Below are 27,970 nucleotides of genomic sequence, written 5' to 3'. Positions count from 1 at the left end.
AAGGGTTAACTGAGCTCCCTGTGCAGTAAATTCATTAAAATGGCCTTTTTGCTCCAGAAACAACAGAGGCGAGAAGCTTTATTCAGAAGATCCTTTATTGATGTGAGAGGGAAAAAAACTTGCATTTTTGTAACATTACAGGCTTTCTCCATCTGAGATTATTACTAACGTGTAACTATGTGGACATCAAATAAATTAAACAAAACAGGAAACAAAACTTATTGAGGCAATGACCTGCTTTACATCAAGTCTTAAAAAGGTAAATGGTTTAAAAAAACAGAAAATTAAAAACAAATCAGTTTTCTGGAAAAGTAAAAGATTTTTGTACCACAGAGAGAGAGAGAGAGAAGGCACCTGTTCGCTAACGCGGTCAGCTGTAGATGTCATTTCCGTTTCATAGCCTCCTCATGCAAAACGTAAAACATTTGACAGAGAAAATGAAATTCTGGAGGCTGGATGTGGAAATAATAAACCCTGCAGGTTGTTCTGCTGAAGAACAAAACTTTTTATAAGACCAGATTGATGCAGAAATGATCCATAAAGGATCACTTCATCTGTTCTGTTTTTGTAGGTAAACCACCGCATTGATGTTTATCACATTATTTTTTGACATTTTGGTAGATATGAGACAATATTAGCAGAATATTCCATAAAAAGATGATCATTAGCTTCAGCTGATATGAAAACTTTCTGCAACGCGTTCAAGTGGAGAAACTGAGAGACGGACTTCAAACCTGCAGTTTAGAAAACATTAATCTACCCATTCGTCATCACTAAAATAGGAGGAGCTTGATGTTTTGTAAATAAAAAATCTAAACGGAAGTTTAAATATCAGCAAAACATCAGTGTTATTACTGTGTAACCCTTAAATTAAAGGACAAATGTCTGGAGACTTAAATAATAAGTCAGTAAACAGTGATGTGAATTGAAATGATTTAACTTCATGCATCATTTACAAGAAATGTTTGTCATAAAAAAAACCTCTGCAGAGCAAGCCACGCCCACTCAGGATATCTCACCTTGTCGTTCACGTTTTCTCATCTGGAGGACATTTTTTTGCAGCTGAACTAAAAACGTTTTCAGGATTTTCTGCTCTGATCGGATCCCACAGATGCAGTTTCTCCCTCAGCGCTGTAGGGGGCAGCATTTGCTCAGTGATTCATTAATAGTTAATGAAGAGCTGGTGGAAGTTTTGTGTTCTTCGCTGGGGCAGATTTGTGGTTACATTAGTTTCTGGTGACGGTTTGATTTAGTACAGTACAGATTATTGAACATCCTGGAAACATCTTCCATGATGGGAACTCATCTCTGAACGACTGATGAAAATAATAATTGATACGTTATTTATCCCACAATGGGGAGATTCTTCTCCGCATTTTGACCCATCCCCTGGGGGCAGCGGTGGGCTGCAGCATGGCCGCACTCGGGGGGTGACAGCTGGCTGGGGAGGTTGAGGGTCGACCTTTCGGTTGTTAGACGACCTGCTCTACCGCCTGAGCTAACCTGCCGCCCCCCACTGATGCTACTTTCACACCGGCCTGAGCGCTAACGTGTCACTACTCAGGTTTTTATGGCCGTTTTTAGGCTCTTTGTGCGAAACGTGTGGCCGTTTAACGTAGGTTAAAAGTTCAACCAGGTTGGGTTGAATTTGGTTTGGTAGTGATGTATGGATGGCGTCCTTTTCAGTACACTGAATTTCCAACCGATTAACCCTTGTGCTATCTTAGATGACCCCACCCTTACATTGACGTGTTCTCTCTACTATGACAAAGGTGGATAAAGGTGAAGAGGATTTCATGTAATCCATGGACACCAGTGAAGATCACAAATCATTGAAGAAAAAAGGTTCAGAGCACAGTCTAGTGGGTCTAGATGACCCAACTCCCAACGTTAAAGTGCCTAGGATAGCACAAAGGTTACAAACTGATCACGGAGGAGAACTACTTAATTGCGGTCTGTGCCCGGCCAGAATTCTATCACATCAAGTCTTTCATTTATTGGAGCTTTGAAAGAAAAAAATCTGGAGCTAAATCCACGAGATTTGCTTTGACATTTCGCTCCAAGCGTCTGTGGCGGACGGTGAAAATAGAAAAACATGAAGATGTCATCCTGTGAATATGCTGAACGCACATCACATGACCGGTGTGAACGTAGCATTAGGACGGCGTGAAACACTACATTCATTTGTTAACATTAAATGATCAGAGCGGTGAAAGGATTTCTAAGTTTGATGGAGTTTTATCAGCTGCAGGTTAGACGATCACAAGAAAAGCTGCTGTTCTATCAATCCATCTTTCTGTTTCTGTGTCAGAAAATCACAGCTCTGATGTGAAACCGAGGAGATTATTATCCGTTTGATGCACCTTTGTCCGTGGATGACTCCATCATTGTTCTCACCACAGGAACAGGAAGTTGGTTTCTGCTGGTCGTCGCTGCTCAGCAGTTGAAGCTGGAGATGTTCATTTCAGAAAAACGTTACATAGTCAAATCAAAAATGGCTGCAAACGTCAAAACAGGCGGACAAAAAGCCAAATGCAGCCGTTTCTCTCTGGAAACTGTGACACAAAGTGACATTCAACGTTTCTGCAAACTTTCCAAACATCTGCATTTAAAAAACAAACATTCAGTTTCTTGGCAAACCGCACTGCAAACCCACAAGCGGAACCAGAGCTTCATTAGAACCCGGCAGTTTACCGTCGCTCCAGAACTGAATCATAAAAAACAGAACATCAGTGGATATTTAATAAAGGCTGTGATATGGAATAAAAAGGTGAAGCTCCAGTTTGGTACTTTGTACAGATCCGCCGACGGCGCGACTTCAAACATCAGCGTCCTTCGTTTAGACCTTCATGCTCCAATCAAACGGTACCAACCAATGAAACTGGATCAAGTACCTGCTCAGCTGGTGAATTATTACTGCTTCTCCTCTGTCCGACATGCAGAGTTCGGCGGTTTTAGTTCAAGTTCTGGTGCGATTCTCAGCCTTAAAACATTAAATATAAAATATTTAGAAATCTTATATTTTCTCTTCAGGCTTCAACGGTTTACAGACTCCACTCTGGTGTCTTTGGATGTTTATTAGGAAAAATTCGATTTCTGAGTATATTTTTATTTCAATTGTAAATCAGGAGCAGACACCCAAAATGCTGTTAGACAAAAAACTGTATTTGTGATGTAAAAAATACCCTGGGGGGGGTCTTAAGCTCCCCGCTCTGCTCCATTCTGATGCACTGGTAGACGAATAGATCCGTACGTCTGAGCTGGAATCTGGCTCTAAACTCGTTTCAGTATTGCTCTCCATGTCTGTTGCACCGCTAATGTTAGCTTTAGGGTGTGGGGGCTGTAAGCTAGCGGAAGAGTGTAAACAGTCAACGGTGGGCTGACAGGAAGGGGGGCGGTGTTGCTCCGCACCGACAGTCCTGCCTGCAACTCGAAAACGAATTTCTGATAAAACATTGCCGCTCTGCAGAAACTATGTCTTAGAGAACAACAGGAGTCTTTTTGATTTCTGGCTAAAAACGGCTCAATCATAAAATGAAGATCAAAAGACGATTGGAATCTGTGAGAAAGAACATAAATCTGAAAAAGAAATGACCAACTTAAAAAAATAAAAAAATAAAGTTTAACACTAAAGATCCTTAAGTCTGTGTTTTTTCGAGCTGAACACACGAGCTCATGTGAAAATACTGTGAACTTTGAACCTACTGAAGACACGCCCCCCGCCTGCCCCCAGTCCTTATTCCCACCTCCCTTCAAAAATGTCTGAGCTGACAGATATTTCTTTTATTTTAGCCGAACGTGAGGCATGGCCAGCAGTTCAGTACTGTCGGTGGGGGGGGAGGAAGGATTCCCGCCGGCCAGGTTTTGGTTGGAGTCATGGGACCCTGCCCCCCCCTTGCCTTCTGTCCTCAGCAGCTGCGATGGGAACACTTGTTGGGTCGTCCGCTGGGGGAGGAAGTCGAACCCCGGGGTCTCGATGTCCCTGTCACTGATGAAGAGGTCCTCCTCTGCCCACCCGCCCCCACCATTCCGGCCCGTGTCACCGCCACCCCCGGGGTCCTGGCCGCAGCTGTGGAAGCAGATGGGGGAGTCGCTGCTTGAGCTGGGGGACGACAGGCTGTTGTGAGCGCCGTGGTGGGGGGCGACCTGCATCAGGTCCTGCACCGACACGGACTTGCCCAGTCCCTGGTCCGTTTGCGGGTTTGCGGGGCAGCAGCTGGGGGCTGGGGGGACCAGGGGCTCCAGCTCCAAGCTCATTTGCCTCCTCCAGGAGCCAACCTCGTTTGCTTTGATCCTGCTGTTGGGGCCCCCCTGAAGGGCCAGTCCCCTCAGCCCCAGCTCAAGGCTCAGCCCCTCTCTGCCGCCCTTCATCTCTGCCCCCTTGAGTTCTCCACAGAAGTCCTCCAGTTCAGGGGAAGTGTCCACAGAGGTCACCGGGTTACTGGAGTCCCCACTTTGGGTGATGGGGGGCGGGGGAATCCTCGCCAGGAGGGGAAAAGCTCCTCCCCCCAGCCCTCTGCCCATAGAGCTGCAGGTGCTGTTAGGGGTGAGGGTGGGGGGAGAGTTGGCCACGGCTTCATCGGTGCCGCTCTCAGGTGTGGCCGGCTGAGCCTGCGTGTGATGATGATGATGATGTGGCAATGGTGATGGGCTAAAGGAGGAAGAGGCGAGTCCAGAAGAAGGCGTGAAGGAGGACGTGAAGTCGTTCGGAGGGCCCATAATGAGGCGCAGCCCCCCTTGGGACAGGTGGGCGTTGGTGGAGGAGCGAGTGACAAATCCACCGGTGGGGGGCGCTCCGCTGCTGCTGAGCTGAGAAGGAGTGGACAGGTCCTTGCTGAAGACGGGGGAATTGTAGTCGGAGGTTTGTTCCAGCTCGAACAGCGGCAGCGAGGAGAGCGTGAGACCCGACGAGGAGCCTTTACGCAACACCTGACGATAAATGTCCAGAAGGGAGTCCAGCTTTGACTCGATGGACTGGACCTGTGAGGAGGGACGAGCACGAGTGAAGAACACAGTACTCTCAAAAGCAGCTGTTACACCATCCAACCACAAGGGGGAGCAGGGATCAACACTTCCTCGAAAACCCTTCATCACCAGAGATGTTGAAGGCGACGCCTCAATTCCAATGAAAAGTCTACCTAAACGTGTGTAAATGCGGGTTTGGGGATTCTGTGGTCAAAACTCTCGCTTTCACATGTCTGTACGCAAGTTTCTATGACAATATTAAACAGATAGTGAGTGCTGTGATAATCTCCAGCCTGACTGCTAGAAATGAGGTAATTAGACAATCAGAGGGTAGTTTGTGTGTCCACCCCACCCCATGTGTGCGGCATTTGTGCGTGGCCAGTACGGAGTCAGTGGCCGTTCCTTACTAATGACTTCAGAGCGCTGTAAGGGCACCGGATGACGGCGTCAAAAAAACGTCAGAAAAGCAGGTGTTAAAGGGTTAAACTTATCAGGAGATGCACTTTGTCTCCCCTCTACCTGCAGAAATCATGTCTGACTCAACAAATGTGTATTTTTGTTGTTGTTTAGAAGAGCAGCAGCTTCACATAAGAGTCTTCCTGATTCTCCAAAATACCTACAAAGTTTGCAGCCAAAGTAAAAAAAAAAACTGCTTTGATAGCTCATTAAATCCACAAAACTTCAACAAACACGCTGGAACCAAACTGGACATACGGAGGCTTTCAGAACAGCAAAAGATAGAAACAGTGTGGATGGTTTAATTTAGAAAATTTGACGCACAGCCGTTTAAGATCACTATTCCAAACACCCAAGAAAACCCGATGACTCAGACGCTGCAGGTTTCTAAAGAGACCCATTAGTGAGACGTGTGACAGCAGCGCTAACGAAAAGAACCAGTCTGCAAAGAACAGAAGAAACTTTGAGAGAGATCCTACAAAAAAGCTATTATTGAAACGCAGAGTATGGCAGAGGAAAACTCCAAGTTTGTTTCAACACCTTTATGCTAAAAAAACAACTGCAAATGTCAAACGGTCATTCTGTGGTCATTTAGGTAGTTCAGGTTCAAGTAAAGTCCAGACTGGACTGAGAACTTTAACGTCACCGAAGAAAATGGCGAAAGGATTTTCTGTCCTGCGGTAAAACTCCCCACTTGTTGACAGAGACTCGAACACATTTCAAACGTTTGTCTTTCAACGCACCTGCCGCTCCACCTTACAGACGCGGCCCAGCATGCTCATGTCCTCCAGCAGGTCTCCGTCCGACAGAAGCTTGTCTCTGATCTTTTTGTCCAAGGGGATCTGTCCTTTCCCCAGGATTTGATCAACCCTGAACACAAGACATAGACAAGCATGAAACACAGATCACATGGTCACAGAGAAGAAACAGAAGTCCACCCGAAGGCCCAGAGAAAAGTTCAGACCATAACAGGAAAGATGTTCTTCAATGATCCAAAAATATTGAATTCAATTATCAAGAGTTTAAAACCAGCCACGACCACCATCAGTCCATGTCTCCCCAAGATTTAACACCAAAAAACAAAACATCCCCAGAATTATTGCCTCCACCAAAGATGATCCTGCCTGTGTCCATGGCAACGCCTCGATTTGAAGCCAAAAGGTGTTTTTTTGTTTTTTACCGAAAAATTGGTTGGCACCCCATTTTCTTTTATTAAATATACACTTGAATAAATATTCTGGCTTCATTTTCCTAAGGCCATAATGTGAACAATGTGGGCGTGGCCTGAACAAAATTGTTGTTTGTGACACCAAACCACAGACTTTTTTTCTTAAGGGAACAAATTTGCAATATTTCCTGACATTTTTATATTGTTGTTAATAGATATTTGTCTTTTGCAGGAACAGAGGAAAACATATTTCTTGTACTATTTCTTTCCAATAGTCAATGAAAATAAAGCAAATCTTGAGACTATTAAAAGAAAATCTGATACTACCTTTAAACTTGAGTGTGTACTATTTATAAAATCTCTAAAAAGCGTTTTTTCTTTTTTTAAACGAGATGAGTCAGTTGCAGTTTAGACGGCTGCCAGCAGGGGTCAGTGTTGCTGTGGAACAGCAGGTCAGAAGACATTTCTGCTTCAGGCTGCAGTTGTTAGAGCATCACGCGGTTCAGACAGGATCAGCAGGACTCAGCTCAGTCTTATCAGAGATGCTGCTCTTGCATCAAACTAGTATATCAGTTTAAAAAGTCTGTTCCTCCCTTCTGCCCTGAAGCTGATCAGGGGTAAGGGGGGGGCAGGCTCAACACTAAAAATGAAGTCTGTTTCTACGCTTCGGAGGCTGCGGATCAGAAAAGACTGACTGAGAGGTAAGCTAGTGAAAGCAGCAGAGGAGAGGCTGACGGGGTATTCCTGACCCCTGAGTGGAGTTCTTCCTCCCCTGGCTGTAATAGAGATGCAGGGAGGGGGAGGAAAAGGTCTTGGCTCGGCTGCTGAGGACCTTTGGGCCGACTATCAGGTCCAGCCTGCGGGGGGAGCAAACACATGCACACACAGCATGCAAATATCCAAAAAAATGAAAACTTTTTGGGTTCATGAGCATGCTCAGAAAAGCACAGAAACGGCGTTTCCTCCGACCTGGTCTGCAGGCTTTTAATGCGACACAGCATGTCCAGGTGTCCAGCTGAGTACTGCTCAATCACGTCCTTCACGTCGTACGGACGCAGCGTCTCCTTGAACTTTTTCTTGGCCACGTGGAACTTCATTATCCTGCAGGAGAAGCAGGCAGTCAGGAAATCGCCACAAGGGGGAGCTCTCAGTCATCGGGGGACAATTGACATCAGCAAGAACAGTAAAAAGCCTCAAAGCTCATTTCTGAGAAGATCTGAGGAATCAACACTTGGAAGAACGCAGACGTCAAGATAAAAGACATGTCACCACAAAAAAACTTCATTTGCAGAAGTATTACTGACTTTTTTAACTTCATCCACATTTTGTTTTTGGTTTCCAGAATTCAGGAGTCTAAAGAGAAAACTTCTCATCCACATGGATCTTAGTTTATACAAGAATTAATAACAGATTATAAATAAATCAAACATTAAAAATTATTTTTGACTCTCTTAGTTAGTTAAAAAAGAAACCAGGTAACATTTTACTGTTAACTCCCTAGGAAGACGCTGGCAGCCAACAAAGTTTAAAAGAAGTAGAGCTTCCTGTGTTCAAACATTAATATTATAGATGTTTACATTTTACTCATTGACTGTATGTGAAAACTGGACTGAGTGTCCAGAAAGAAAGAAATGACCAAATAACACTATCTATGATTTTCAAAGACAAAAATTCAGGAAATATATACTGATACATTAAAAAAAAACAATAAATAGTCGATCCTCTCCCGTCATAAATTCCGCTGAGACTTTGAGCTCATCACACGTCTCAGTCTGCGCTGTCTGTTTCTCATCCAGTAATAATGAAAAAGCTCATTTCCATGTCTTCTTCTGCAGCTATGCATATCTCTGTTACCTTTCCACCAGTACAGAGTTCCCTCGTTTATTGCAGGAGTTATGTTCTAAAAATAACTGATCAGTTTACAGAAGTTTATGGCAGTGAAACTCCTCACTGCACACTTCTACACTTTTCTCACACAAACATGAACATTTTCACCCTTTTCTCTCTTGTTTAAATTCTCAAACCTTCCTAGAAATTAGGTCCAGGATTTTAGAATGAAAACAAAGATCTGATCATCGATCACAGATTTCTGATCTGAAGAGCTCCGCGTTTCTGCACAGGAGACACGACACGGACTGAGATTGATTGACAAGGTCTCCAGCCAATCAGGACACAGAACAGGGTGCGCTGTTTAAAAAAAGCAGCATGATCGCTCAGAAAGAATGAGCTAAACCTGGAAAGATGAACTGTGACATGGAAAGGAAAGATTGTCTTCAGTTCTATTTGACAGATTTTAGAGGGTTTCAGGTTGGAGCTCAGACTGCAGAAGGGGGGAAGACAATGTCCCGTCTTGATCGTGTGGCCAGATAAAAATAAATAAATAAACATCGGTCTCTGATATTGTTCAGTGGGCCGTACCAAACATGGAGGCGGGCCGGATCCAGCCCGCGGGCCGTAGTTTGCCCACCTCTGGTCTAGTGGGTCTAGATGACCCAACTCCTACTGTTAAAGTGCCTAGGATAGCACACGGGTTAAATTGACCAATCAGATGCCTCAATAAAAGTTTGTGGCCTCCCACCGAACCTCTGACAGATTTCGTTTAGTCCCCGTTCAAGTGGTTGGGGTGCGGACCTCCAACAAGCTCACTCCTGATTGGTGAGAGTGGTTGCCATTGAAACGATGACTCAGTACGATTCGGACTGATTACTGTTTACTGACCACGCCTGGGTCCAACATGGCGACATCCGTATTGCAAATAAATGGCGACTGAATTGACTTCATTTGATTGGAGTCGTGAGTAAAGCATTTTCTATGACGTCCCACTGACTCAGTCCAGTTCTCAGATACAGTCAATGCTTTTACCATAGAAAAGTGAAGCCTTAAATGTGCTTTTGCCAAGGTTAGCTAGTATGTTAGCTACTTCTTCCACTAGATGAAGCTACCAGATCTGCTTTTATTTTGAAAGTAAATGCATTAAAAAGACAGTTGGATTTCTAAAGTCTTTATGACAGCATTAATCATTTCAAGAGAAAAATAAACAAAACCATATGAAGGCCGTCTTTGAAGAGATCAAACGTTTTGTCTGGATTGACGTGATTTCATTTCTTTTCAAAATAAAACAACAAACTTATTATCTTGTCACGTCTCCTTTTGTCTCCTCACCTGACAGCTCGTATGACGGCCTTGACTGACGGCAGCAGGTCCTCCACAGAGAGGTCACAGTGGCAGCCCTTGTCATCGAAGCCGTCGTCTCCTGCCATGCTGGAGTCTGCTGCTCGACAAAAACAAAGAGCATCAGTGAGGACGAGCACAAAACCCCACAAGTGTTGATGAGACAACCCAGTTTTAGGGGTGGTTGGATTTTGACTGACGGCTCAGGTTGTAAAAGGTTTGAAGAACTGGGATTCCAACTGATTCAGAGCGTTAAGAAAGAAGTTATTTTAGGTAAAATGTTAAAAACTAGACAAGTAAAAACTTTTCCTTTTGAACCTCAAATGATCCATGAAACTTGTTTAAGCTTAAAACCGTATCTGCAGAACGTGTGTAACCCTTGTGCTATCCTAAGCACTTTAAAATTGAGAGTGGGGTCATCTAGACCCACTAGACAGTTCTCTGAACCTTTTTTTTCAATGATTTGTGATCTTCACTGGTGTCCATGGATTACATGAAATCTTTCCACTTTTATCCACCTTTGTCATGGTAGGGAGAACATGTCAAAGTAAGGGTGGGGTCATCCAAGATAGCACAAGGGCTAAGTTTAAAACACAATGGAGGACACTTGTTGTGTTGCTAAATGTTCACAAAGACTAAGAAGTCATTCATTGGCCAAAGAATCATTTCTTTATGAATTTTGGTACAGTTACATCGACTTTTCTGAAGATGCTTTGTCTAGTCAGCATTGAGGGTTTTTTCTCTTATTTTGGTAAACACCAAATGAGGACAGGAAGTGGACAAAACTGCAGACTGAAGAGCATCTTTTCCTGCTCATAATTGGCTTTTTCATGAACGTGTGGTCAGACCAAAGCAGCCTCGTTTACTCTAGTTTGGGCCAATTCTTTTGTTTGCCAGCAAACCTTATCCAGCTGGATGAGTCCCACACCCCACCACCCCCACCCTCCATCTCCCCATTAAATCCACCCACGAGCACCAACTGGCTGCTGCTCCGCTCAGCTGACCAGGCCAGAGAAGTGGAAGAAAGAGGCTTTCCTTTTTGAACTAATGAGGCAAGCCCATGTGGGGGAGTGGAAGCTAAAGCCAGGTGATATGAACGAAAAGTACAATCCTAGGCTGTATGATGCATAATTCTGCATTTAATTTGAAATGCATTTGCTTTAAAAGAAAATTTATTTTCACCAGAGTCCAAAATATGGGCCAGTTTCCTGCCGTAGCACAGTTCAATAGATGCTGTAAGAACAAAGTGCGATGGAGAACATCTGGTTCTGTCTGACCCATAAATATGAGAACATTCAGATCCTGAAAAATCTTTTCCAAAAAACAAAATCGTCTCTTTGGTCTGTAGGTGAAAAGCTGAGTATCTGCTGGAAATTTGCTCGACTAAACGCCCAAAAGTGTGCAGAAGTTCTCCAAAATCCAAAATATGACGACTGACCCGACCAAACAGAAACACTGACCGTCTGTGGTGGAGCGGGAGGCGCTTTTCAGGCGGAGCGACGGCCTGAAGCGAGTGCGGTCGTTGAAGCTCCAGCTCTTCTGAACCTTGGCGGGACTCGTGCCTTCTGCGCCGCCGTCGGCCACCGGAGAGCGGCGGTCGTTCATGGAGGACGTCTGCCTGTTCTTGATGCTCTGACCTCGGGGGCTCGCCATCCTCACGCGCTCTTTGAAGCTCAACTTCTGGCTGAAAGCAGACGAACAGGTGAAGGATGGTTGGAATTCACCAAATATGGGAAAAATCTTTAGGTAGGATCCATTTTTCCTAGATGTGGGCGGAGTTTGCCCCATTGTGTTGTAATAAACCAGAAGCTGCCGTCATTCAGAGCTTTTCTAAATTCAAGACAGGAGGAAGACTAGCATGCATCGCAGGCGCTTCTCCAGAAAAAAGCAGGCGATTCAGTTCTGCGTCACACGCTGAGCAGGAAAAGTATCTGAGTGAGAAAAGTAAAGACAGACAATGCTGAAGACCCACTCCGATCATCTTTTGATCTATTTTAGAAGTTTTCCCAGTTATTTCTGACGTTTTTAGTCAAAATAAAAAACCTGTCGTTTCTAGGACATAGTTTCTGCAGAGCGCAGGAGTTCGTTAGCCGGTCCCTTAAAGTATTTTCTACGTCAAATAGGATCTTCTTCATATTGGAATTTATTCACCTGCTACTGATTCCCAACAATTTGAATAAAAAAATACCCAGAAATGTTTTTTAAAGCTGAATTTTCTTTATAGATGTCGTCCATCGTGTGAAAAATGCCATTTTCATCAGAGTGGGCCTTTAAACACAAGAGAAGCACAAAAGTTAAACAAAAAGTAATATTTTTTAATCTTTCAAATCCTAAAAGATTTTTTATATATTGGTAATATAAAGAAATGTATTAATGTAACTGCAACGTCTCAGTTTTACATTTAAATTGATAGATTTCATCAAGTTCAGTTCCATGGCCTCTAGCAGTTAAACAAATGTAAACATGTTTCTTTTGTTACCTAAAGAAGGTTTTTAACTTCTCTACGGAACTATTTTGCTTTATAACCTTCTACAGGTTATTCAGTCAGACAGAATGTGAGAAAAATTGAGTTGAAGCTTCTTTTTTGTCTACAATACTGGTGGGAAAAAATATTTATTTTGTTTGTGTAGGTTACTATTTTGTGTGTATGCTAGCCCAACCAGATATGATATGCATTTTTTGTGTTTGAGGCCTTAGATTTGATTTAAATTAGAACTAAAACAATAAAAAATAATGGTAATCAAATTTTAAATTAGACACTTTTCAATCTGCAGAGGCTCTAAAAACAAACACACAGCTGCTTTACTGAAGCATCAGAAAACACTCACTTGATTCTTCTATGAGCTCAGAACTATTTAAAGTTAAAAACCATCAAACTCAACTTCAAAAAAGGACGTTTTTTTTTCTGAACCTGGACACTTGATTTGCAAGTAGGATCCTTGAAATAAATACTTATGAAGTTTTGTGTTTCTATAAGGAGTTTGTGAAGAAAAAGACGTAAAGGTGGATCACCCAGCAGTGACACAGACAAACACATCGCAGAGAAAACCAACTGGAATTTTTCTCCTTTTAAAAACAAGTGAACAGAGAAGGTGAATGCTGGATGCCCTCCACTTAAAAAAGAAATCCCAAAACTTTATAAATTATGACTTTTTTAATAAAAAAATTAACATTTAAATAATATTAAGTTTGAGTAACAGTTGCCTGAAGCAAACATGAATGTTTTTTAAGCTTGTCGAGCACAGACGTCCTTTGACTGTTGTAGGTTTTTGAATATTTATACAACTTTTTCTTTTTATTGTCTGACATTTATTTAACTTTAGGGTGACTAAGGTAGCAGCTAGTTAGTATTCAGGACTAACATTTAGAAAAAAAGTAACTTTAAGACAGTTTTTGTTGTAATTTTGTTTTGTTTTTAGCATAAATCAGAATCACATGAATTTTTTTGCTTATTAGCTGTAAATTCAGTAAATTTACAAAGTTGCATTTCATTCAGTTTACCTTCTGGAGTTTGTTTCCGCTTTTTGTAGTTCTAATCTAACATTTTTTAGCTGAAGACCATTAGCATAGGTTAGCATCATTTATCATAGACAACACACAATCTGTGCAAACAGGGACTTTGAGATGCCATGAAGAGGTAACAAAGCAAAATACATTGAAAAGATAATAAAACAAGCTTGAAAAAATATAAATTTTTGTTGTAAAATCAGGCTTTGGAGGTTTATTGCTAACTTTTGAAACCAATGGCTTTTGGTGGACGTGCAACATCTTTCTTGATTTACGTCAAATTTCGAGACTGGCTAAAAAAAAAAGCTTGGACATTTTTAATTTGCCTTTTTAGATCTAATTTTATGCTTGAAAAAGTTTATTAGAGAAAAGCTCAGTTTTTCCACTCTGTCTTCAGCAAACGTGTTATTTTGATCATTTAGCATTTATTTGAACTTTTTCAAGAATGTTTTTGATAACATAATTTTCCAAACAACTTAGCATAATTTAGCAATTTCTGAGCTTACTTAAAATTGTGCAAAATTTGCATTTATTTTAGCAATTTTTAAGCTAACTTGCCATTTTTCTTATTTAGCTCTTAATTTAGCAATTTTTCTGAAAACATCCTTCCGCTAATTTAAAATTTAATTCAGTTTAATTCTTGAGTTCATTTATCATTTCATTAATGAGCATTTCATTTAGCTACTTTTTAAGCTTATATTTACCAAATGTACACAACTGACACAGAATTTTAGAGCTTTTTCAGTTAACACATCTTTGTAGCAAAAGTAGAATATTACTTTTAAACGTATCCCCATCACCAGAGGAAGCCAACATCTTTCACTTTTCTGCGTTCATGTTTCGGCAAAACACAATATTTTTTTTTAGGTTAGTCGTCTTTAAATTTGCAGACAATCCGGAGGAAAAGAGTTGACGATGCAACAGAAAGAAGCGTAGAAGAAAAGACGGTGCCACATCACATCAAAGCATTTCTACTTCACTGCAACCAGGAAAAAAAGCTCATGAATGTTCATCACTTCACAGCATCGGAGAACAAAACCGTTTTTGTAACACTTTCCGTCAAGCTGCCACAGGCAGTGCAGCGCTCAGGCACAGTAGTCAAAAGGAGGCAGACAGTTTTTCCATGACGGAGGTGGTCGTCCACCTGCAGGACTTGCCAGCTCCGCCCCTTTTCAAAGCTTCTCAGCCTCCTATGGAGACCCATGCACACGGAATTAGTCAGCATTCCCAAAGAGAAACATTGTGTGACAGGAGTACCTATGTTTCCATGTGGTACGCCTCCTCAGTAGCTTCTGTTTATTATTATAAACTTTACTAAAAAATCAAGAGGAGATACACATGATGACCGTTACACGATGCAGAAACAGACGACATTTTAAAACGGCTTCTGAGTCCAAAATAAACAAAGGTTTAGCGAGGAAACAGTTGTTCCTTTACAGTCATTTCAATGAACCTTTAACAGAAATAAATCTGGTATTTTATTAGGCTTCTTTTTAGATGAAACATTTATTTAAACTTTTTTTCTCCGGCTTTATTTGGAATAACTTTTGTTGTGGCTTCAGTTCATTTCAGTTAAATTAGCCAAAAAAGATCTTCAAAAACAATCTTCAGGTGAATTAGCATCACTTAGCGTGAACAAATCCAGCATTACATATAGCTTAGAAGTTTCATTACTGTTTTAACATTATTGAAACTGCTATAAATCATTTTTTAATGATTTAGTTTGAACATTTCCGGCATATAGTTTGGTGGTTTTACTATTGTTTAAAGTAACTTCACTGCTTTGCAGATTTTTATAACCTTACCTTGAAGTTTAGCTTCTTTTTACTCTTTAAAGCAAAAATAATGGACATAATTTTAAGTTTTACCCAAAACTATAACAGTTTTAGCACCATTTTCCCTGTTTTTGTAAAATAAATGTGAAATTATCTAAAGTTTCTCTGTAAATTCCTTTTCCTCTGGATGATTATTTATCTTTTTTTTTTTTTTTTTACCTGACCTTAAATCTTATTTGTTCTTCTGGACTACAAATGCACCAAAGGAGGATCAAAATCTTGGTGTTCAGTTGATTTAAAATAAATCACAGATGTGAGAAGTAGTCTGAAAATTCAGAGAATTTTGATGAAGCTGCTAATATTTAGAGGCAGAACGGCAACAACAGGCTTTAGTGGAGGAAAACGAGCATGGAGACTACCATCCGTAAAAGGCTACAATTTGGTGACTCATGCACTTCATGTTGATATTCCTTCCTTAACCACAGGAATTCAGCTGGGCCATGGCAACAATGTGCCTGAGTTACAGCGGGGCCAGCAGCTTCTCCACAGAGCTTCACCGATGCTTCAAAGGTACGTTTGTGTCACTTCCTGCTTTTGCATAAACCCTGACGTTGCAACATTTTTCTAATGCATTTAATAGAACGGCTGCAGCTTGGAAGTCCGACTCTCCTTCAGTTTGAAAAGGCTGCGTCATTGTGAGGAATGACCTCCTGATTGAACATTTCCTGAGACTTTTGACATCCTGTGAAACTGAGGAGCCGACAGCGCGGCTGCTTTGTCCACAAACACTGATGCAGTGTTTCATAACTGCAAACACCACAGCATTACGTCACGCTGCCCTCACTGCCCTGCACCCTCTCCACCGCGGATGATTCTGGAAATGCATCGGCTGAAACACCAGAGAATGCAGACATTACAGCACTTAGCCATGCAAACACAGAAACACTCATTTATGCGGCTATTTAGAATTCAAAGCCCCTTGAGGCGGGCGGACAAACCTGTCAGTTAAGTTTTGCTGCAGAGGCGTATCGCCATTACAGCTGCAGCAGTTTACCACGGTGAAGAACGACGCTCTCAAGAAAAAGTTATCAATAATAATGCATCATCGTAAAGAAGCTATATTTAGTGTTTTCTATCCTTTTATCCTGAAATGTGGTACCTGTGACAGAACGCCACCAAATAATCAGTTTTTATGAGATACATTAGCCAAGCATAGTGACTTTCCCTTCATTTATCACAAAAAATGTGAAGTCATTATTAAACCCAAATTCTTACATTTTAAGAAAAGATAAATGTGATGCAAGAAAGTCAGAAATGTGGAATCACAAAAATCTAGAGTGAAGATTTTTGTGATTAGTTGCTGTGTCGGCGCGGCGAGTTTAAATTTATTTGACTTTCAGGAAATATCGAAGCACAAAGAATCACAATTTAGCAGAATAAAAGGCACAAACCTTGTGTTCGTCTCCCCCTGCTCCTTCCTGGAGTAAAAAAAAAGAATTTTATTTATTAGATTTATTTATTATCATTTATTTATTATCATGAGATATAATGGAAAAAATGTCAATAATTCATTTTATTACAATAAATGAAAATACATAATAAGAACAGATATTTTACCAAAATTCTAAACAAATTGTGCAATTTTTCTATAAAAGGAAAAATTAAACAAACAAACAAAAACACACACAATAGTCAATAGTCGGATTATTTAAGCACTTTGGTCAACAAAAGTTTAAAAAAGGAAAAGATATAAAGATGAAAAAGGATAATAAAGAAAGTATGCAGACATTCAAATGAGAAATAAAATGAATCTGCTGCTGCAGTCGGAGCGATAGCTGTGATTGCTTTCAGGGGGTAAAGTGCAGTCCTGGGGGGCCGGATCTTTTTTCAACCGATAAACCCTTGCAGGTGTATTATTACTGGGTAAGCACACCTGATTCATGTAATCAGCTGCAGGGAATGCTGGGATCTATGAAAAGCCTGCAGGACGCCGGCTCTCCAGGACGGCAGTTTGGACAGAAAACACACACCAAACACACACAGAACAGCTGTACCCACTTTGTTGGGCTGCAGGTATGCATGGCTTTCAGGTGAGGCTTCCAGGTTGCTATGGAGACCGAATTCTCATCCGCAGAGTAACTCCGCCAAACACACTGCAGACGGAACACACAAAACCAGCAGGAATAAAAAGTATGAAGAGATGACAGATGACGTTTAAAATCGGCCCTGAAGGTCGGCACCTCTGACCCTTTACCAAAGCGCTGAGGATTCAAACACGGAGCAGGTGTTCAGCCTTACCTGGATGAGGTAGGCTGCTGGGTTCCTCCTCTTCTCAAAGTGTTTCTGTCTGTGCTGCTCCTGAACCTTCAGGGCAAAACCTGAGCCCAAAATGCCCTGCAGAGACATGGACACAGCACAATGAACACACAACACACACCTCACACTTCCTGCCTGAAGCTGGTTAGAAAACAAACTACCGGTCAGGTCACCAAGTAACCATGGAAACGGCCCAACATCACAAAGGGAAAAATGAGAAGTTTGGTTATTTTCTTTTGGTTATTTTATTTAAAGTTGTACTTGAGGGAGCCGGTTTAGCTCGTGCTGGTTTGCGGCGCCTTCCGTCCGTGAAACCAGGGTTCGAGTCCGGGCTGTTCCCTTCTCTACTTCTGTGCCGGTCCCAAGCCCGGTTGCTTTGAAAAGGTTGCGTCAGGAAGGGCATCCGGCGTAAAACATTGCCAAGTTTACCATGCGACTTGTTCGCTGTGGCGACCCCTGATGGGTAAAAGCCGTAAGTAAAAGAAGAAGATTTAAAGTTGTACTTGAATTAAATTTGTATTAACTTTTAAAATCCTTTATATGTTCAATTAAACATTCTTTGATTGACAGGTGATATTCAGTGATATCCGAGCTCAGGTTCTGTAAAATTAAACGTATAAAAATACTTTTGTTTGAAAAGAACTTTAAAGTCTTACTCTTATCATCCTTTGATCTATTGTCAAAGCGTTCCCAGTGGTCTATTCATCATAATTATGTCGTTTTTAGACAAAATCATAAAAGAAAACTGTTGTTTTTTAGGACATAGTTTCTGCAGAGCGGCAGGAGTTCATTAGAAATTCACCTCTAAGTTGAGGCTGATCGCTGATGGCTCAAAGTGAGCCTGCCTTCATTTCCCATCACCAATCTTTTTACACTCTCTCCCACTAGCTTACTGACCCTGAAGCAACCATTCATGGATCTCTTTGTCTGCAATGGATGCATCAGAATGGAGCAGAGCAGGAAGCTTGTGGCCCTCCGATTGATGGACCTACGTCACAACTACAAGCTTTTTCAAACAGCGTCTGCTGCTGGTTCACGACTTGAATTAAGAAATACTCAGAAATACAACTTTAATCTTCATTTTCTTTCTATATGTCCCCCATCATGAGAAAAATGCCACAAGAACATGTTAAAAACACCAACAACATTGTTTTGACTGTCTTTAAGTAAATCTGGTTTGTATTCAGTGAAGCATGGTGACCACCTGGTACCTAGCGGATCCCGTCTTTGAGATCTGATGAATGATTCAGAGGATCAGAGATGAAGTTGGGACTCACTGCTGGTAAGGCAAAGAAGGAGATTCCCAGCAGGGCGAAGCCGGCTGACAGCATGCGGCCCGTCCACGTCTTTGGTGTCTTGTCTCCATAACCGATGGTTGTCAGGGTGATCTGCAAATACAAACATGGAGTCCTGAATGAAGCTCACAGCTCAGGAACACAGACACAATCTAGAACAGTATTCACAGATGGAAATCTAAGAGGCACCTTCTCAAATATTTGTTTTTAGGGAAATACTTTCTAAGCAAACTGAACATTGTTGTACCAGAAATAAGAGCTTCTTCGATTCAGTTTTTGCTGCAGAGTCCTCTGCATAAGATATTCCTGATTTAAAATGATGTTTTGAGGCATTTCTTCCTCCTGTGAGTCTGCAGAAAGCCTCCACTCGGCCTCGACTCCCGGAACACAGCAGAACGCTCCAGGCTGAAATGTTTATTCGGCTTTATTAAAACACAGTTTGGTGTATTTCTCTGTGTGAGAAGACCTTCTGAAGGCTGCAACACAAATCTGCAAAGGAAAAATAGTTAAGGCAGCACCTTCACAGCAGAGGAACCTCAGGTGACCATGATCCTGGAGGCTAAATAAAAGCTTTAATATGTCTGGATAAAGCCAGACATTCACAGCACTCTGCTTGAATCAGGTTATTTTCTGAGTTTTGGTTTGTGCCGACAGAAATCCATCTGCAGACCGATCACTGGGGATCATCTTCCGCCGAGGCTCTGATTGAAATGCATGAGAGGCTCCGTTTTCGCACCATTACGAGGCTTTGAGCTTCACAATTGCGTATAATGGAGCGGCACAAGGGTAATGTTCATGTCAATACTCCAAAGAAAATTTAATCAGAGGAAATTACAGAGAAGAGTTTTTCCACACGCAGCGAGGAAAAAAAAAGATCTTTGACGCAAAGATTTGAAACCCTGGAGTTTAAAAAAAAAACTGGAGCCGTTTAAAAGAAATCAAAGGATGACAAGTTAATATAGCATTTTAGCTTCTCTGCTCCAGACTATATTTTTTGAGGTTTCCATAGCAACCGTCGCTAACGGCTGCCACATCATTTAAAGCATAACATTAACGGACATGTGGATGTGCACCGTGTGGGCTGGACCTTCAGCCTCTGTGGTTTACGTGTTTATTGGATAACTTTCTCCCGACTACTGATTATAATAATTGACACAAATGTTTAAAACAATTGGAGGTTTAATTTAACTAAAAAGGTCATAAACGTCATAAACTATGAAGTAAATTAAATGTGACAGAATTTTAGCAATTTTAGCGCTTTTGCCTTCATGCTTTACTATATTCAAACAAAACGGGAAACTACAAAAATAAAATAAAAAACAGGCTTATGAAGGGCAAACATTAAACATAAAAACCTTTTTATGCGTTTATTTCACACGTTTTGAAAACTGATTAAAAGAAGCAAAAATGTTAAATTGGACGTTAAAGAAAACAAAAAGAAATATGTTGTGTAGAAATATATATATATATATATATATATATATATATATATATATTAAAAAGAAAAGATCATTTAAGTGATCTTAAGTGAGTTGACTGATGTAATTCTAAATTTTCAGAAACACAAACATTTGTAAACTTCAGAAATGTATCTTATTTTGAAAATTGAGCAATTCTTTCTGGATTTTATGCTTTTAGTTTTTTTTATCTCCAGAGGGACTTCCTGTTTCTTCAACCTTATGTGAAAATGATATTCCAGCAACATAACATCATTGAAAAACTTGACATCAAAACTAAACTAAAAGTCTAAAGTAGAAATATTTTCGCTGCAGTCTTTAGGTAGCCTGAAGACGCTGCTTCTGCTCAAATCAAGGCTCACAACAACAAGGATTTTTACGTAACTTGATGTGCTGATTTCGAAATCCTCTCTCAGCTCCTCGACGGTGTGCGGTTGCTATGGCAACGCCAGGGATCACACTGCAGCACGGTTCGGGCCTCAGTTGTTCTGAGAGTTTCATGTGGTCGACGTGTGAGCCGCCTGCAGACTCACCGTGCCCCACCACAGGGCGTCGGCGTAGGTGGCGAAGTCCTTGTTGAACTTATTCTCCACCAGGTAGACGAGGAACGAGGCGAAGATCAGAACCAGGAAGCCGATGTACCAGGCGGTCACCAGCTCCTGCACAGGAGGAAGTGACGGTCAGGTACAACACAAACAAGGGGAGTCATCGAATCCATTTGTCGATACTTGTATCGATTTAAAATGCTGTCAAGACGATATTTATTTATTATTTATGGACGTCCTTCAGCGTCTGACTCTTGTTTTCAACTTAAACCCAGAATGCTAGTTGGCAGCACCAATGAGTTTTCTCTCATTCCTTTTTAAGGAAGCCACCCATGAAATGATTCTTCTCCTGGTTAACGCTGTAACATGTTATGTTAGTACCAAAAAAATAATTTATACATTCATGGGTAGAAAAGAGCGCAGAGTTCATGTTCCCTGAAAATGCCGGATGGGCCCTAAATTAGCAAAAACTCTGGAATTTCTCTTACTTTTGAAAAGATCCAGCTGGAAGCGGTGAGCAGGAGATGTTAATACCTTCAACCACGACCCTGTGGTTTCTCCTCCAACGAGCTTACCTTGCTGTGAGCGTAGACCACTGAGCCCAGCAGCTTCCAGGTGCCGCCTCTGCGGTCCATTCGCACCATCCGCAGGATCTGCAGGAACCTCAGGCTCCTCAGGACTGAGGTGGCAAAGATGTTTCCCTGGCTGCCTGCTGACACGACAGCCACTGAGGCTATGAGCACGATGATGTCTGCAGGAGGAAGAAGAAACAAGTTAGCATCAATCCAGGCAGGAATGACCAGAATTTCAAACTTTTTCTATTTCCTTAATGACCCCACTCTAATAAAAAGTGTGGTTTTGGTGTTTTTAACATGTTCTTGTGGCGTTTTTCACATATATTAAGAAAATTAAGCTCAAAATTGTATTTCAGAGTATTTCTTTATTCAATTTGTAGTGAATCAGGAGCAGATTTATAAGGTTTTTTTGGGTTGTATAAAGTACGGTGGGCAGGACAAAAGCTCCCTGCTCTGCTCCATTCTGATGCATCCACCTGCAGACAAATAGATCCGTGTACGTCTTTGTTTTCCTCGTCTGAACTGGAATCTGGAGCAAAACTTTCCAGCTGGATAGCTCCAATATTTCTCACCACTTTTATTTATTTCACCCATAATGTTGCGACTGAGGGGCTGTCAGCTAGTGGGAGAACATGTAAACAGAGAGCTCTCAGCAACAAGGAGCATAAGGGGAGGCAGGCTTGCTTCATGCCAGCGGTCCCGCCCACAACTCAGAGGTAAATTTCTAATGAACTACTGCTGCTCTGCACATACTATGTTTATTTTTGTAAAGTTTTCAATTTGATATAATACTTTTATGACTTTATTCTTGTGTTTATTTATTATTTCTCTCATGGTAGCCCCAACACTCCTCTATAGGTATCTGATGTTTCGGTGACTTCATTTTATGAGCTCTTCGTGTTTAACTACTTTGATGGAAAGTTTCTCCTCTGATGAAGGCCAAAATTTGTGAATCAAGCAGAGTCATCCTTCAGGGTGTCAGAATGAGCCCCCCCCCTACAGGTTTGGCCCTAATGGCCTCCAAATGACTCCAGAGAACAAACCAGCCATTGACTCCACTTAGGGGGAAATTGGTTTTTAAAGTTTGATTTACGAGGTCATGACGGACGCCGGTCAGAGAATCGCAGAGCAACAAAGTTCCTCTGATGAACTCAGACTTCACTGAAGCTTTCCTCGTGTTTTGGACCAAAGTGGAACCAAACGCTGCTCTCTCATGTTGGTCGTGAAACCGGCAGCGGCTAATGAGAGAACTTCAGACCTTCATTAGAGATTCACAGACGCCTCAAAAACGTTTCTCTCTGGTTTGGAAAATGCATTTTTAAAATCAAAAAATGAGCCACACGCTCCTTTAAGGGGACCTAGAGGGCCTCAGAGTGGACCTCAGATTTGTAAAAACTACATGAAAGAAGACACCTTTTCACAGACAAACAGCAATATTCAGCTTTTTTCTAGCAGAAGCGTTTATTGGGACAGCTGAGGTGGACCCAGCGACTGCATCTGAGAACAGGACCGAGTGAGTGGAGGTGACCCATAGAAGAAGTCCAACCAAATGAAGTCACCTCAGTCGGCATTTCATGTTGGAGCCATGCATCATGAAAACCTTTGGATTGTCACAAACAAGTAAAAAAGGTAGCAGAAAGAATATTCTGACAAATTTATTGATTGACTAACAGCTTTTTATTTCTCTAAAGAAGTTTATGGAATTTTGGCGTTTTGGAGCCAGGGTTAAAGGACAACAACCCCAAACGTAATGAACCGTTAACCTTTAAATGCTGGAAATGCAACACAACAACACCTCAATACACACGGCCTGACATACTGTTATACTTCAACTGTTTATGCAATTAACGCCAAGGTAAAGCAGCGTTTCATCTTTATTTTCCCCAACATGCTTTTCTCTGGCTTAGAATCCGCTGGAATGACATTAAATACATTAGCGGTTGAAGAGTTACGGTAGCAGAAAGACTGTAAAGCTCTGGTGTTAAAGGGCTTTATAGCATCAAACCAGCAGAAAACAGCTAATTTAGTGCAAAGAGTTTTTATCGCTGTCCACCAGGGGGCAGCACAAAAGCAGAGGGAAGATCCCTCCCCCCCTCCCCACCACCTTTTTTTTTTTTTAACTTACCTATGACACAGAAGGGCTTCCTGGCGAAGCGCAAGCGTCCCTGCCATCCTCTGTAGCGACAGCAGCATCCAGCGGACCAGATGCGAATGATGTACTCGAACCCAAACACCACAATCATCACAAACTCCTACGGAGAAGAAAAACAGCGGCGAAGGTGATGAATTAAAGTCTGATGACAGACGGCTCTCAGAGCCAATCGCTGCCACTGAGGGCCTCCGCCTTATATGCAGAAAAATAACAATAATAAATACTTAGTTTTATTCTTTTAATACACAATAGTGCTGCTGCGTTAATTGGAAAAATCTCTACATTTTTATAAAAAATCCTATTTTTTCTTTGTAGATGATTGTTTATTTGATTGAGAGACAAAATAAACTCAACAAAGACAGTAAATAAATACATTTTTTAACACACTTTAGTTTTTTTTTTTTACACATTTAAACGCAACTACTACACATTTAAATGAATTAAGTTCATACCACAAAGAACTAAGTAACAAAGTATTTTGAAATTAAATGAAGGATAAAGTCGTAAAATTATAAGAATTATTTTTTCATTTTACAAGATAAAATTATAAGAAAAAAGTTGTATAATTATGTAAAAAGGTAAACAATTTACGAGAATAAAGTTGCAATTTTATGCCTCAAAAATCAGGCTTTTGTGAAAATACAATGTTAAATTTTGTTTTTCAAAATGTTTAGAAGACAATTCAACATTACCTGTACAATTTATGACGCAGAGTTCAAAGAAATCAGATGAACATCACATGGTTTGAGAATCTCGCTGAATCTGCTAGACTTTATTGTAAATGTACAATTTTATTTTCACGATGAAGCACTTTTTCCTTGTAAAATTACGATTTTTTTAAAGAATAAATTTATGACTCAATTCTGCCTTTTTCCTCATTCATTTGTTCACTTTTATGTACTCAACACTGCCCCCAAGTGGCAGAAACAAGCTCCAATACGCAGCTTGGTCCATAAACGTTTGTTTTTAGGGAATAAAAGGTTCTGTTGATCAGAGATTTTTTTTGATTGCTTGTTGTCTCAAACAGATCACATACGACAAAACAATAACACACCTTTGTTGTGGAAATAAACAGCAGGTGTGCAGAGCCTCGTGTGTAAAAAAAATGACCAAACGTGTAGGCTTCCATTAGCTCGGCGGTAATTAGTGTGCTGCGCTTTGGGAAATGGTGGCTGCAGCTGGAGGGAAAATCATGGCCAGTAAATGCTTCAGTGTAAAAAAATAATGGAGCTTTGCTTTCCATCAGAGACGGAGAGAAAGTGAAAGTCACCTGAAGTCACAGGAAGAGGCCTTTGAAAAGCGTTTCTTTGCTCCTCTGCTCTCCCTCTGAGAGCTGCTTCATTGTTACGAGCACTTAAAGTGAGTGAAGTTCTCAGTTAAAGGGCAGACTTTGAAACAAATGAGACTCTGATGTATGTCTGACATTTAATCGGCTGTGGAGACATGCGTGGATGTGGTGGTGGTGGTGGTGGGGGGGGCAGACTGACAGGAACTGGTGGATTCTAAGATTCTGTAAACTAAAAATCAAATAAAAAAAGCTGATATTTGTCCGTTTGTCCAACAAAGACGGGATCAATCTGTGATTCCAATGGTTTGTTTTTTTCTGATGCCTAAAAACCCTCAGAGTCGGGATCCAAACCCTCCTTTAAGACTAGAACCAAAGATGGAATCAAACTGTAGACCAGCACAAACCAGAGCCGTCAGCAAATATGAACAAACATTTCAACTTTGTGGATTTCTCCACGATTTCCAAAATTTTCTTTTGTTGTTATTCTGCATCCTAATATTCAAACCAATTATGATCAAAATGATAAAATCAATATTTTAGAGGACAGAAGATCAATCCTCCTCATAAAAAAACTAAAGTTTGTAGTAAATGAGGAGTCAGACTGCAGGACAGACGGCTCAAACTGATGTGATCTATTTATAACAGGAGTAGATTTTCTCACATAAAACAGAGACCCCCCCCCCCCCCCAAAAAAAAGAAAAAAACTTAGTTTAAGAGGAATCTGAACAACAAGGTTGTTGGATCACCTTCAGAACAGCTCCAAGTCTCAATCTGCCAGTGAAAAACCCTATTTTGTTCATTTATGTGAATGTAAAAATTTCTAGTATACTGAGCGTAGATCCATGGTTGTATTTGATGTTCTCCACATCCTCAGTTATGTAAGTCACAGATCCTAAAGAACGTCAGAGGAACCCGATCGAGAAGCTCCTTTTAAATTTTAGGGATTTATTCTGGATGAAAACCAAAAAATTCTTTGGATCAGAAAGAGTTTTTAAATTTAAACTTTGCTTTCATTTTAGAAAGAAGGAGAGAAGAGAAGCTGAAGAGCAAAGAAGGTTCTGGAGTTCTGGTTCAGTTCTAGAGTGGAGTGGAGGTCTGGGTCTTTGGTTCCTACCAGAATGAGCAGGCAGTAGGACGAGAATTCCTGATGAGCCGGGATGGTGGAGAAGACGGACAGGACCAGGCAGCTGAAGACCAGGATGAACCTGAGGAGAACAGCAGAGAGAGACGGGATGAATCTGGAATGAAGGACAGTCAGGACGCCTCAACAAGCAGAACTCGTCTGACGTCTGGACAAACGTCCAACTATTATTAGTGAAAGATCGGAGATGAGATGTTGGTCGTGTTTCTCCGAGCAACCAAGAACGAAGCGGCAACTGTTGCTCCTACTGTCCATGAAACCAAAGCCTTCCATCCAAAATGAGCTGCTCATGTTAGCAATATGAACAAAAGATTGAAATAGAAGTTACAGAATCGGGAATATGGGATGTTCTCCACCTGAAACCATCATCAGGCTTCTCCTGCTGCCCACCGTGAAGCAGATTCTCTTCAACCGTCGATGTGGACGAGGCCTAAAGTTTGGCTCATTTGGTTCCACCAGGATGAAGCAGCTGGAACCAAAACCAAAGCAGGAGAACTCAACCGCTTTTAAAAAAAACTTTTTACAGTCGGGATCCTGACAGCCACATTTTAGCTGCTTCCTGCTTTAGACGAAACACTACAGAGGATAGGAAGGTCTGCGCCCTCTGCTGGAAAAGCCCCCCCCCCCCCCCCCCCCCCATTTTATTAGTCTTTTGTAGTGTGAAATGTGTCTCCATTCATTACAACATAAAACAGCCGTAGTTTCTCATTCTGAACAATGTTTCATTGTTACTGGATGCACATGTTTCTGGAAACGTTAAGCTGTCACATCGGTTTGTCTGCGAGCGGATGCATCACATCCGAGCGGAGCAGGGAGCATTTTTTTCTACGTCACAAATCTCTCAAAGGACATTTTTTGCGTCTGCTCCCGATTCGCCACAATCTGAATAAAGAAATACTCAGTAGTGCAATCTTAAACTTAATTTTAGTGATTTATTTAGATATAACATTTCCAAAACACATTTTTATCTTAGAAATCTACTCTCCATCTTGTTGTCTTGGTTGAGTTTTGGCAAATTTTCAAAAAAGGATTTTGAGGAATCAAGAATCCTGTTTGGTTCTGGCAAAAACTGATCAAGCAGCTCAGATTCAGCAGAACAGTGAGGCCATGAGGTCTCACTCTGAGCTGACACCTTCCAATCGCTCTGCTGACATTTTAAATGACTTAAATTATTCAGTTTTGACTGCCGAGCATTGTGACGATGTCAGCTGAAAAGCCAGTTCCCTGTCACGGTGCACCTACGCCTCTCAAACTCACGAGGTTGTCAGGCTGACAGTCGTCTACCTCCACCCGCCGCCAAGCTGCACTTTCCATTAGAAGTACTTCAAAAGCCAGGAGAGAGTCAGAGGACGGAAATGCGGCAACATTATTAACCATTAGAAAAAGCTTTTTAATGAAAAAGCCGGTGTCAGAGTGAACCTGCAGCAGAACCGTCACGCCTCACCTTCCAAACTCAGAAGGGAGCTGGCAGCCAGACACGTCCTGGCAACGGCAGCAAGCTGCTGCATCTGTCCCTCCACCCACTCAGCCTCCACCTGTCCTTCACTCAGCAAGAGCTCAGCGAGCCACAAGGGCTGCTCTCATTTGCATAAATTGATTGGTTTGTCCGTAAAGACAGTTAAAGAACTAATGACTGACATCCACACCATCATAGAGGAACCTATGGTGAAGATCTGATTGATTGGAGCCGGAAAACGCGTTTGCTCCACGGTGTGGGCTGCAGGGGGTGCCGCAAGCGGCAGCTGTTCAGACCACATTCGGCACAGTCGGCATGTCTCAAAGTAGACAAAAACTTTAATTATGAGAAACAAACCTACCACAAAGACACAATAAAAAAATTCAAAAGCACAAAAACTTTAAAAGGATGTGACAAACGGGAGCTGTGAAGATGCCCACAGAAACCACACAATTTTAAAAACTGTTTTTCACATCAATCTTGTAAAATTTTACCACAAAAAAATATATTTTTTATTGTATTTGCAAAAATAAGAGCAAATATTTGATATAAACTTTCTCAAATCAAATATGGCGTAAGGTTTTCTGCGAGTTTTTCTTTGTTGAATTTGTAACTATTTTTGTCATCTTAAATTTAGACCAGGTGGTGAAAATAATGAGGAAAATAAAAGATTTGAGCTCTTTTCTATGATCACAGGGTTAGG

General features: G+C 41.4%; 1 protein-coding gene across 6 annotated transcripts in view; it reads right to left on the bottom strand.

Moving 5' to 3' along the window:
* Positions 1-77: 77 nt before the first annotated feature.
* The window catches only part of LOC101171724 (potassium voltage-gated channel subfamily KQT member 5), a 111,166-nt gene continuing 83,273 nt past the window's right edge, over positions 78-27,970 (bottom strand). The window contains exons 2-16 of one of the 6 annotated variants that reach the window (XM_020712729.3): positions 25,785-25,875; positions 23,356-23,482; positions 21,231-21,406; positions 20,644-20,769; positions 18,636-18,746; positions 17,341-17,436; positions 17,101-17,195; positions 16,494-16,520; positions 14,525-14,581; positions 11,221-11,444; positions 9,752-9,860; positions 7,559-7,690; positions 7,339-7,446; positions 6,165-6,291; positions 78-4,980 (exon numbers count right to left, since the gene is read on the bottom strand). In XM_020712729.3, the coding sequence (XP_020568388.2) occupies positions 3,784-4,980; positions 6,165-6,291; positions 7,339-7,446; positions 7,559-7,690; positions 9,752-9,860; positions 11,221-11,444; positions 14,525-14,581; positions 16,494-16,520; positions 17,101-17,195; positions 17,341-17,436; positions 18,636-18,746; positions 20,644-20,769; positions 21,231-21,406; positions 23,356-23,482; positions 25,785-25,875 (2,803 nt within the window). In that variant the 3' untranslated portion in view covers positions 78-3,783. The remainder of the gene's footprint in view (positions 4,981-6,164; positions 6,292-7,338; positions 7,447-7,558; positions 7,691-9,751; positions 9,861-11,220; positions 11,445-14,524; positions 14,582-16,493; positions 16,521-17,100; positions 17,196-17,340; positions 17,437-18,635; positions 18,747-20,643; positions 20,770-21,230; positions 21,407-23,355; positions 23,483-25,784; positions 25,876-27,970) is intronic. The other 5 variants (XM_023955036.2, XM_023955046.2, XM_023955049.2 and 2 more) reach the window with 5 other exon arrangements.

Source organism: Oryzias latipes, chromosome 1 (genome assembly GCF_053564925.1).
Source record: "Oryzias latipes strain Hd-rR chromosome 1, Olatipes_Hd-rR_3.1".
Classification (NCBI taxonomy): domain Eukaryota; kingdom Metazoa; phylum Chordata; class Actinopteri; order Beloniformes; family Adrianichthyidae; genus Oryzias; species Oryzias latipes.
Note: the sequence above shows the minus strand (reverse complement) of the source record. Positions and strands in the feature narration are given on the sequence as shown.